Raw genomic sequence first — 12,670 nt, forward strand, 5'->3', positions numbered from 1 at the left:
ACCTCCTTTAGGTCTTTGTTAAATAATAACTCAATCTTTTTCCTTTCCTTGCTTTATTCTTTTTTTTTTTTTTTTACAAAACTCACCACCATCTGCCATAATACTGTTCCAGTTTATTTTAAAATTTTCTTTTTGGTTTATTTATTTATTTATTTATTTATTTATTGAGAGAGAGAGTGAGCAGAGGAGGAGCAGAGAGAGAGAGAGAAAAAGAGAGAGACAGAATCCCAAGCAGACTCTGCAGTGCCTGCACGGAGCCTGATGCAGGGCTCAAACTCATGAACCATGAGATCATGCCCTGAGCTGAAATCAAGTGTTGGACACTTAACTGACTGAGCCACCCAGGCGTTCCTAGATTTTGTTTATTATATGTGCCCCATAGTTGTTGGAAGAACAGGGTTTATCCTATTTTAGCTTTGCTTTGTGTTCAGCATTATAAACAGTACCTGAACAGAGCAGGCACTGAAAAAGTTAGGTGAATGAATGGTATGTCTTACAGGAATTTTCTAGTGATCTCCTTGGAGATAATACATTATTCACTAGGCTTTATTGATCATTTGTATGCTAAAGAAACACAGATGTTTATCTCCCACCCAGATCTCCCTGTCCTGAGCCCCTTCGTTGCTTACCCATCCGTTGCATGGACATCTCCACTCAACACCTCATTATTGCTAACTCAGCATGCCCCTTTCCTTTCTCTCTCAGTCCTGCCATCTGCTTCTCTCCCTGTGCTCTGTCACGTGGAATGGCATCACGATCAGTCTCAGTCCCAAGCTAAGCCAGAACCAGTCTTCCTCAGTCTCCATCCCTGTAATCAGGTAGCAAACCCTGTTTGTCCAAAGCTTTCTCCTGCCGGCATGTTTGTTCATGTTTGCACTGGATTCTCCAATAGCTTCCTCCCCTCTCTTGACAATCTTCTACAGCCCGTGTTCCACATTTCAGCCAGATTGGCCTTTGAAAGGCTGGATCTGTCGACTGCTGTGCCACGTGATACCCTTTCTTGAGCCCTGCTGCTCCCAGGACCAATCTCAGATGTTACTGCCTGGTTGCTAAGGCCCTTTGCACGGCCCTTCCGTCTAGCTTCTCTTGCCTGGGGTTCACCATCCCCTTCTGTGTTCTCCAGCCCAGCCCGGCGACTTGCATTCCATCCCTCACACACAGCGTGCTCTCTTGTGTTTGGGCCTGTACACACACCAGTTTCTCAGCCTAATACCTTTTCTTTCTCAGGCTTTGGTCTCTCCCTCCCCATTTATTCCCCTGAAAACTGGCTCTTGATATTTTGGACTCGGTTTATGTCAAGTCCTCTAGAAAAATAGAATCCTCCTGATCCTCCAAATGGGGTATGTGCTCCTCACGTGTCTGTACTCTCTCCATTGTCTGTGCTGAGTGGACAGACTGGCAAATATTAAGCTTCCGATGAGTATTTGTTGCATAATTTTGAATATATGTACCATAGCTTTTTATTGTACAAACAGTATGACTATTCAAATAATGAAAATCATCATCTGATCATTTGAGGGTCAGTCCTATCTCTGCCTCTAACTGGCTGTGCAATTTGATAACATTAAATTCATTTGAAGCCTGCTCATTCATAGGTTCTCCAGAGTAAAAGAAGAAAATCAGGATTGGACGGGGGCCCATGTAAAATATTAAAGCCACTGAAAATCACAATTTTAAAATCCCCTGCCTCATATAAAGTGATGTCTATCATCAGAATGATCCATCATAAATATTTATATAATTAGGTTAGCATTTTTTATAATTTTCTGACACATATCAATCAAACATTTCAGTCCATAAGATGAAGAAAATACACAACAGTGGTCTTCATGTGTTATAAAGCACTGTGGGAGGAGTTGAAATATCCAATTCTTTTAAAAAACCCCAAGTCTTAATAACATATGACACCTTAAAATGCAATGGCTGTTTCACTTATTCTTATGCAATACATGAATCTGTGGTTAGAAAATTAAATACAGGGTATCAATACCATAGTGAACAGTTATTTTTAGAGAAGAAAAGGTGCATGGCTTTGGCATTCAGGTATTTTACATACACTCTGCTGAAATTTGGCTGAAATCCATGTTTAATGCATATCTTGGAAAGGCTTGGTTTCTTAAATCAGGACAAAGCCTACCTGCCAAGGAAGTACTGGCTTGTTACATGGATCACCGTAATGTCACAGTCTCAAGGGCATCCTCCAGGAAGGAAGATGGGTATCAAATGTTACATCATCTGTAAAGCACAATGAAATGACAATATGCTGTAAAGGGAGAAGTAGAAAGATTTTTATCTGAATTCTTGCTTGGAATGTGAATGGAATTTTCTAGACTAACTCCTTTCCGCATTATTCATATATCTGGTTTGCTCCTCTCTTCAATGAAAACTCAAGAGAATTTTATATATATATGCATACATATATACACACCACTTTTAAAGTGTTGCAATTATAGCAGCTGTTTTTAAGCCCGAAGATATGACATAGTAAGCAGTCATTGAATAAACATAACCTACTTTGAGGTGTGAGAGCATACTGAAATGCTTTATTGCGGCTTATAATGGCATCTTAAAGGAAAATTTCAAAACCATGCACATGGAAGGCCATGTTCCAACTCCCCAGAATTGTTCAGAGCAGTATTCAGAAGCCACATGTGAAAACTGTTTGAAATGTTCAATTCTGAAGGCTCATTTAACTGTCTGTCTTCTCTTTGCAAAGTGATACCCTGTTCCATGCCTCTGGCTGTTATTTGGTATTTATAGAATCCCATCAGCATACGTGGAACTTTACTGAAGACATAAGCGAAGATCAGTGTCAAAGACTGTAAACTATTTTCCATTCTATTTATATGAGCTTAATAAACAGCAAAGGGCCTGACTGGTATCAAGCCAAGAGAGTAGTAATGTAGCATGGAAATTGCTCTGAAGTTTCAGATTTGGATAATTCTACTACTGGTGTTACCAAATACTACAGTTCTCCTATAGGATGCTTAGAAATAGAAACAGCCCTTTAAAAATATTTTGCCACTCTTGACTGAGCCTGATAGGCACACATTTAAACTCTCACCATCCTACCTCCTTGCTTCATGAAGCCTTGAAGAAGACTGCCAGCTATTCAACACTCTCCACCTAGAATGGGGCTTCTCGACCTAGATATCTTATATATTGGCCTGCTTTCTGAGTAAGCAATAAAGGGAGTTGAATCCTAGCTAGCACATGTGCATTCCAGGGAATGTTCTCATGGGATTGTGTTGCATTTCTAAACATCCTTGTAATGGAAAATCTTAGGGGAATTGCTCTTCTTAGAAATTCTTCCTTCTCCCTTTAGTCATTTTGCAACTAGAAAATGTCATAGGATTGAAAATTAGTGTATTAGAATTTAGAAGTGACAAGAAGTAAATCTGAAATAGGCAGAATTCTGATATGTACTTAAGGTAAAATGGAGTTCATTCCAAAGTATATGAGCAAAAAATGATGATGTGTAAAATATTTGGGGGCACAGATAATTGGTTTTTATGTGATAGAGGCTTGGTGCCAGAAAACAATAAGTGATAAATGTTGAAAATAATTTGAAGACATATTTCATAAGGGGATAAATATTCATTGGATATCTATCTTTTCATAGGCATCCTCTTGTTTACTATTCATAAGAACTACTGTAGAATTGCATGACTCAGTTTCACATCAGTTTTAATTTTTACTCAACAACTATTCTGAAAACTAAAGCTTGAGATAAAAATATTTATGGAGTAACTTGTGCTCTTTTTTTGTCCACTCTGTGTGTAGAAAAACCATGTGCCTTGTTTTGCTCTCCTATTGGGAAAGAACAGCCTATCCTTCTATCAGAAAAAGTAATGGATGGAACATCTTGTGGATATCAGGGACTGGATGTCTGTGCAAATGGCAGGTGTCAGGTAAGACATTTCAGAAGGGTGGGCAGTTATGTGCCAAGGGAGGTTTTGAGGGACGTTGAGCAGCTGCACAGCAGTGGAAAGCTCTGTACCCAGACTCAAAAGCTGTGGATTTAGTCCTCACTCATCTATCATCTGGAGCAAGTCTGATCTGCTTTGAACCCCCATTTCTTCAGTAATCAAGGGTTTGGACTAGATCATTTATAAAATCCATGACTAGTAGAAAGAACATGAGATTTTTATTCTGTCATGTATATATTACACATCTAAAATGGCATTTTCTGTCAAAATATTCCAGACCCAAAATTCAAGCACTCCACGTCTCCATCTCTTGTGTCCAAGGCTGAGCCATGTGGCAAAAACCTATAAAATAAGTCTTATTACTCACTTAATATTGAAGTATTTTCAGCATACTGGAACCAACCAATTTTTAAATGTATATTGAATTTTCTTATAATGCTTAAACATCTCATTTGCTTTCATTGTTCTTTTTTAAAACCATCTCTACCCCAGTAGAGTTACCTGGGTAACTCATTCAGTTGAGCGTCCGACTTGGGCTCGAGTCATGTTCTCATGACTTACGGGTTCAAGCTCTGCATCGGGCTCTGTGCTGACAACTCAGAGACTGGAGCCTGCTCTGTGCTGGCAACCTGTGTCTCCCTCTCTCTGTTCCTCTCCCACTCAAACTCTGTGTCTTTCTCAAAAATAAGTAATGATTTTTTAAAAATCTCCATTTACTAAATACATTTACGCTCTCTTCTTCACCTATCTTTAGAAGAGTAGAAATTCTGTTATAGTGAGTATGGACAGCAGAGTGGGAGAGATCAAAGGCTAGAAGTTAGAAGTTGCTAGTTATAATTCTACCACTATCTCAAATTGGCTTCCCCTGGGGGGTTAATGGGAAGAAAGGTTATTGCCAAGTGTCTGCATGATCCCCATCCATGGTGGGAGAGGAAGGAGTCAGGGTCGGGCACGGGGAGAAAGTGCGCTACGGTACAGTCCTAACAGGCTACCCTGTGAGGAGCACTGAAGCTGGGATGGCTCTTCAGAGTTGTCCTCGTTTGGGGTGAGAAAACCAGGCCTTTTTACCCTTCACATCTACTCGTATCTGGATGCAAGCTGCCCCATGAGGGAGATTTGACCTTAGGAAAGGCAGTTTTCTTCAGTCTAGACAATTTCTGATGAGAGCCATCAGCTGATAAATAAACTTCATGGGCATTGGAAGGAAATAAATCCCTTAACTATAGGGGAGAAGCATCTGAGTGGAGCAGCACTGAAGCCATGACAGCCACTAAGAAATGCTGTTCTTACGAAAATCACTTAAAATATGTTATGCACCTATTCAACAGCCTGTCAAATGAAGTTGTTAAACCAGTGGTCACTGACTTTTTGTGTACAATACACTCCTTTGAGAATGTGATGAAAGGTTTCCTTTTTTCCCCAGAAAAATGCACACCAGTGCGTGCACACACACGTACATATGCGCCAAAATTTGCAAACATTTACAAGGTATGGGTGGATCAACCTGTGTTCCAGTAGAGACCTATGGAACTCTGGGTAAAAATCTGGAAATAACATGGAATGTAAATGCTTTACCAGCTCTAAGATTTTATGTTTTGCTAGCATTCTATAGAGTGTAAAGCACAGAACCATGTAATACCATTGGCGTAAGAAACAGTCATATAATTACATGTCAATTTCCTTTATTCTTTAATAGCTTGTGTCAGTAACCTGAAATGTAAATTTTTATTTGCCTGTAAAAATATCCTTGCAGGCATTTACCTAAACATATTTTGTTTTCAGTCCTGTATGTCATACAGTTAAAGCTTTTAACTTGGTTTCATTACTATATGTAAGTCTATCAGATTAGTGTATGTCTTCAATGAATTTATTTTTCAAAAAACTGTATTTTCCTAACTGTACATCCCAAATACAATAGCCTAAATTGCTCTTGTTTTCATTTAACAGTATTTGTAAGCTAGATATTTTACAGAGTTCCTAGCTAGACATCAAAATTAAAACAACAGCAACAAAAAAAGTCTGTGTAAGTGCTGCATGAATCTGATGGTTACAATTAAGTTCCACGAAATGGATTGTGACTTCTGACAGAATTGGAATACTTCAAGATTCTGGCTTTTAACTAAAATGCTACATTCAGTCTTTCCATATAATTAAAAAAGCATGCTACTTTTTTTCTTTCTCACAACCTCCTATTTTTCAGATTTTGCTATACCAAATACATAGCGCTGAAACTGAATGTAGAATTGTAAACTTGAAGACAGATGAAGAAGGGCAGTTGAAAACAGATAGCTTTTGGGGTGCCTGGGTGGCTCAGTTCGTTATGCATCTGACTCGGTTTTGGCTCAGATCCTGATCTCACAGTTCATGAGTTTGAGCCCCACGTCAGGGTCTATGCTGACAGTGCGGAGCCTGCTTAGGATATTCTCTCTCTCTCTCTCTCTCTCTCTCTCTCTCTCTCTCTTTCTCTCTCTCTCTCTCTCTGCTCCTCCCCTGCTCGTTCTCTCTCTTTCTAAAAATAAATAAATAAACTTTAAAAAAATTAAAAAAAGAAAAATAGCTTTCTCCTTGTGACCAATTTTGTCTCTGTGATATTTCTGTCCTGGAAAAGGATAGAAAACTCTCTTCTATATTATCATGTTATCTGCCCATCTCCAGGATGCCAGTGGTATTTCAAGTGGCCACCACTAATTAAAAATTACATTACCTTCTCAAAGTCATTCATCCTCAATTTTTGGAGATATATAAGTATACCGTGATAAGTATGGGTACTTGAGACTATAAATCACAAAATAAAAAATCTTTGATTCTTATTTTAAAATACATGATTGTTGTGCTACGACATTATGTCCATCCCTGACTTTACAGACATAGAGTATCCCAGTTAAAGGGTTGGAAAAAAAATTAATAAACTAGTAGGTACTAATTTATTTAGTCATTTAACTACTATTTATTGAGTTTATTGTATTTACCAAGAAACAAACTAAAGAGAGAGCATTAGAGTTGTTTTTATCATTTCAAAACCACTGGAAACTCTACTGTAAATTTGTTCTCATTTGTATGTAAATGAGCGATTTTTTTCCCCCTCACACCAGGACTTTCAGGTCTTTTCATGGCACCTGCTTAGTGAGCTCTTCCCCTACCTTTGTTATATTTTGAGAACTTCCTGTGATGGTATTTCTCCTTGAATAAGCTTTGATTTGCAGATCAGGCTTTTCCTCTAATGCATTGCTTTGTTTACCTCTTGACACTGATATATCCCCCTGGATAAAAGGAAAGGATGCTATATTATGCAGGTTTAATGTGATTTTTGCTTTCTCAGGATAGTCATCATGCAGCTGCATTTTATAATCCGCGTGCATCCCTAACACTAACCACATAAAAAAAAACCCTGGTTTTGTTCCTGTTTCATAGAATATTTTAAAAATTCCTCTAAAATAATTGTAAATTGTTATAAATGGCTATATCATCAATCTCTCATGCAACTCCTTGGTTAAGGGTAATTGTGTAATCCTACCGTTTATTTCTGACAGTATTGACATATTAAATTCTGCCCTTTGAGTATGTACAACTTTGCATTCTAATATATAATCATATTTTCTGAACATCAGTGGGAGACCAACATTATTCACTAGAAAGGAGTGGATGATTTTTTTCCCAGAAGATTCGTCTTAACATAATTCCTCTGGAAACAAATTAAAATGAATGTCCCCACTGTTTATATTTTCTTATAGCAGCCATGCTAGACGCCAAAGAACATGAGGATAGAAGTTTATTCATGAACTATAGTGAAAATGAGCATTTATGTTTGATTTTCACAAAGTTAATCTTTAATAATTGAGCATTTGGTTTACAACCACTTTAAGAAGTGAAGCCTTCCATGTATGAGTATATCTGTGCTATGTTTAGTAGAGTGAAGTAGTTTAATCATGTTATACTTAATAGAAATGTGATTTCCTTGGGGATTTATATAAATTGCATTTGCCTCAATAATTTTTCTTCCAAATTGCTTTAAGATACCATTTAATTCTTACTATGAGAAAAACATTCTCATTGCTATCCTGCTATTTGGTTACTTTACCAGTGATGCCATTCAACATGAGCTTGCTCTGTTAATTTGCACCAGAGAATATGACATTTTACTCATTGGTCAATTAAATGTGTCTAGTGTGTAGATACTAGGTTCATTCTAAATTAGTGGTTAAAAAAGCAAAAGTGGAAAAAAACCCTCACTTTATAATGTACTGTCAATCTCTCATTACAGAAAGTTGGCTGTGATGGTTTTTTAGGGTCCCTTGCAAGGGAAGATCATTGTGGTGTATGCAATGGCAATGGAAAATCATGCAAAATTATTAAAGGAGATTTTAATCACACCAGAGGAGCAGGTAATTATCTTTTTAATTAAAAAAATAAATCTAAACAGTCTTTGGGGAAAAGAGTACATTGAAGTTGACTTAAAAAATCACAGTTCTGACTCCATCATTAAAGGCCTTTGTAATGGATATTGAGTGAATTTTCGTGATGACATGCAATACCTGTGACATGAGCCAGAAACTCTAACAAGCCCATGTCCCAGTAACGTAAATATGAAGTCATCTGTTATGCATTTAATATACTGAAGCAGAAAGGGAATAATCTAATTTGCATTGGCTAATGCTATCAGGTTTCTACAGATATTATTCTCCAATGCAAAGCCTCATGTCTAACAGAGAATAATGATTTCTAGCAGTGTGGAACAGTTACTGAGAATATTAGTCTTCAGGTTTTCAGCTTTCCATTTTGTTTGTTTTTTTTAAACTGTTTTTATTCAATTTGAAGGAAGAAAATTTTGGAAACAGAGTCTGTAGCAGTGTAGCATAGTGGAGAGTCAGAAGATGTTCCAGATATATTAATAGTGGGAAGCCATCCTTTCTTCTCTTGTTTCGTCATCTCTACATACTGGTACCCAGGGGATGGGAGAATGAAATGACCATGAATGATCTATGTAGTGTGAGTTTTAAAGTGATCCACCACAAAAACTGATATTGTCTACACTGAAATATAACAACACACAGATTTGCTTTATATACAGAAAACGCCTAACACTCAGGTCCTCAAGCATACTGGGAGGAAGCAGGCATTTACAATTGTATCTTACCTGGATGTCTATCTTTTAAACTACCTTATACGTATGATTATATTTTCATCATTATTAGCATGCTTGTACTGCATTCTCAGCTTCTTCCTATTTTAAATTCTTTTCTTGTTCAAATATCAAAAAACCTAAGACTAAAGTATGTATTAGTTTGATTACAAAGAACAACCATTTGTGTTTGAATAACCAAGAAAATGGAGTTCCTTCTAGATAAAAGTGTCCTTCGGAAAAGAAAATTAGACATAGCCCTTTAAAGTTGAACATAACTATTTTCTAGGCCCCAGCAGAATAAAAGATAAGTGAGCTTAGAGATCTTGAAGCCTAAAAATAACTGAGGCCCAGGGTAAAGTGTAGATCAAAACCCTCAGCCTTCCAAAGCTGTGAAAAATGTGACAGGCCCTACAAGTCAAAATCTGCCAGACTTCGTTTAGAAAAATCATACTTAACTATAATAGCCTCTCAGACTTTCAACTAAAAAGTACAATTATAATAACCTTGTCAGGATGATTGTATTAGAGGAGGGTTTACAGTATAGAAGTTCAAATGAAGCCTGAAAGACCAAAGAGATTTAAAGATATGAGAATTATTGAAGACTTTTCTTGCCTGGTTATTTACTGTACATGGAAACAGTTCACTGAATTACTGATAGACATTCAGCACTGATATTTTTATTTAGTCGTAATAACACTGGATTTTTCCACTGAGCATAGAAAACAGAAATGCCACTTTAAAAATTGCTTTCTTCTCTAACTGTTGTTATATGGGTGCATTTTCCCCAGATTCTTACTGCAAACCTCTTTTGTTTGTATTGCACTTTAATTTCTACTTTTGTTCATTTGCTGTTGGTAACTCGTGTTCATGGAATCTATTATTTGGAAAATGTCTGAGATGGCGAAGATACTGAGGGTATCGAAGACTAATAATGTTGCTTTCTTCCTTCTGACTCTATGCTGGCTTCACATGGCTCTCAGGGAAGAGACTAGAATTGTTAGTTTGGATCATGAGGTCCTGCGTGATATTGTACCTACCTGTCTCTCTGGCATCATCTGACACCATCATCCCTTTCCTCTCCAAATTTCTTACAGCTGTTCAAACTGACCATGCTCCCTTCAGCACCTTGCATTTTAAAATATGGGTCTGTTAGCTTTCTCTTAGCTTTGCTGGTTAATTTCTAGACATCCCTTAGATCTCAGTTCAGATGTTACTACTTCAGTGAGCACTGAAGACCTCTACCCCTTTCACTAACAACTAGTTTAGTGGCACCATATTTGTATCCATATGGTGAGGTTCTAATCACATTTGTAAATTTACATTTATTAATCTTTCTTTCCCTGTTAGGCTTTAAGATCAATGAGGAAAGATCTCATGATTCTTTTTGGTTAACACCATATTCCCATTGACCAACACAGTGTGGGATCCATTAATATTTATCAGTGTAATTCATAATGAAACACTATATTTTAGGAAGTTTAAAAAACAAATATCTGTATTAAGCCCTTAATTATATCATGGGCTTCATATCCTTGTGATTTAGGGAATGTTTTGTTCATTTCTCTTGAGACAATTTTATCCTTATAGTTTATGGACTTCCTAGAATTTCTTGAAGGAATTGTAGCCTTATTTGGTCCAGTTGGCCATGGACACTGTAAATACTGTATGAGTAACACATGTGCAGACACATGTGGGTGTTTTCAGTCCCTTTGCTCTATTTAGAGTTTGCTAAATCATTTTTCTTGGAGCTAGGAAATAAACTTGAAGAGGGTTTTTTTTCGTAGTGCATTTATCATGTCTCATTGTAACTTGCCTAGATGTGGAATAATTTTTAAAGGAACTTTTAAAGATAAATTGTATATTTGGCTGATTATGGAACTAGATAGTTATCAATATACACAAAGAAGGAAATGGGCATAAAATTTATTCTTAGCATAAGAGATGATGATACTGATCCTCTATAAGGAACACATCCTCCTAGACTTTTTGTTGGTATGTTTGGCACAGCAGTGGGAGAGTCATAGTATTATGGATTCTATTGCATGAAATAATAGCAGCGGGTCATAGCTCAAAGCCCATAGTGAAATTAGACAGATCTGAGGTCACAGCCTCAGTCAGCTAATTACTGACAAAGTAGTCTTGAAAGTGGTAACTTTTCCCTTTCCATTTATTTTCTCATCTATCAAATGAGAAATGTAGTATCTACCTTGGATGTTACTATTATGATTAAATGAATAATTTATGTAAATTGCCTATAATAGTGACTAGCACATAACCAGTCAAAATGTGACATTTATCATTATTACTACCGTGAAAATAATGATTGCTGTTGGCATTTTAATAAGTCTGTTTAAGAATGGGATCTCTGCTTATTAAGTAGGATGTTCCTGTGTCCAAAGCCAGCTCTCCTACGTGAGGATCAGATTTACAACTCTGACATCACAGACTTTATTCCAACTATTGAACTCAGCAGTAGCAACTCGCATATTCACTGCTTTAAAAATGTACATTCTGGAAAACCTGCGTGGCTCAGTTGGTCAAGTGACCAACTCTTGATTTCAGCTCAGATCGTGAGCTCATTGTTCATGATATCGAGACCGGCATCAGGCTCTGCCCTCATAGCACACAGCCTGCTTGAGATTTTGACTCTCTCTGTCACCGTCTGTCCCTCCCCTGCTCTTGCTCTCTCTTTCTCTCTCAAAATAAATAAATAGGGGCGCCTGGGTGGCTTAGTTGGTTAAGCGTCCGACTTTCGCTTAGGTCATGGTCTCGCTGTTCGTGGGTTCGAGCCCCGCGTCGGGCTCTGTGCTGACTGCCAGCTCGGAGCCTGGAGCCTGCTTCAGATTCTGTGTCCCCCTCTCTCTCTGACCCTCCCCTGCTCACGCTGTCTCTCTCTCTCTCTCTCTCCTAGAAATAAATAAAAATATTAAAAATAAATAAATAAATAAATAAACCTTTAAGAAATAAAATAATAAAATAAAAATTAAATTTAAAAATGCGCATTCTCAATCATGCTAAATGACTTATTCACTGAAAAATATCTATCATTCATTGGCTATCTCTCTTCAAATCATTTTGCTCAGTATTTCTCTTTCTCTATTTTTTCTTTAAACTCAGTCTAACTCATCTGTCCTTTAAGCCATTCCAGTTGAGTGATAGACAATTGTTCTAGATAGAACTATAAACTTAAACATAACTACTGTCCTAATGTACAGCAATCCTCTGAGTTTATTGGTAAACTCAAATGGAAATTTACAGTAACTCCCTATGCTTCTCTCTCTCTCTCCTCTTCTTTTTCAACATCCTGAAATTTAACATCTTCTCCAAATACTTTATTAAATTTCTTTACTCAGAGATTAATAGTCACCTCTTGATTGTGACATCCAATGGGCTCTCTCTAGTCATCTTTCTCTTTGATGTTTCTACAGCTTTTGACACAGTTGACCAACAGCTCCTCTTAAGAGAATCCCACTGTGCCAATCTCCTTCTTCTCGTGATTATTCCTTCTCTGGATTCCTTTTTATTTTCATTCTCGCTCTTTAAAACTATGACTGTCCTACGTTGAGTCCTTCACTTCTCTCCTTCCTCAGTTTTCTCCAGTTACTTCCATGGCTGATCT

At 37.3% G+C, this 12,670-nt stretch overlaps 1 protein-coding gene across 4 annotated transcripts in view; it reads left to right on the forward strand.

Moving 5' to 3' along the window:
• ADAMTS19 (ADAM metallopeptidase with thrombospondin type 1 motif 19) overlaps window positions 1-12,670 on the forward strand; it is a 239,082-nt gene that overhangs the window by 152,405 nt on the left and 74,007 nt on the right. For all 4 annotated transcript variants that reach the window (XM_039236685.1, XM_039236682.1, XM_039236684.1 and 1 more), the window contains 2 exons: window positions 3,784-3,911; window positions 8,191-8,311. In XM_039236685.1, coding sequence (XP_039092616.1) covers window positions 3,784-3,911; window positions 8,191-8,311 — 249 coding nt within the window. The remainder of the gene's footprint in view (window positions 1-3,783; window positions 3,912-8,190; window positions 8,312-12,670) is intronic.

Source organism: Hyaena hyaena, unplaced genomic scaffold (genome assembly GCF_003009895.1).
Source record: "Hyaena hyaena isolate Hyena2069 unplaced genomic scaffold, ASM300989v1 scaffold_115, whole genome shotgun sequence".
Classification (NCBI taxonomy): domain Eukaryota; kingdom Metazoa; phylum Chordata; class Mammalia; order Carnivora; family Hyaenidae; genus Hyaena; species Hyaena hyaena.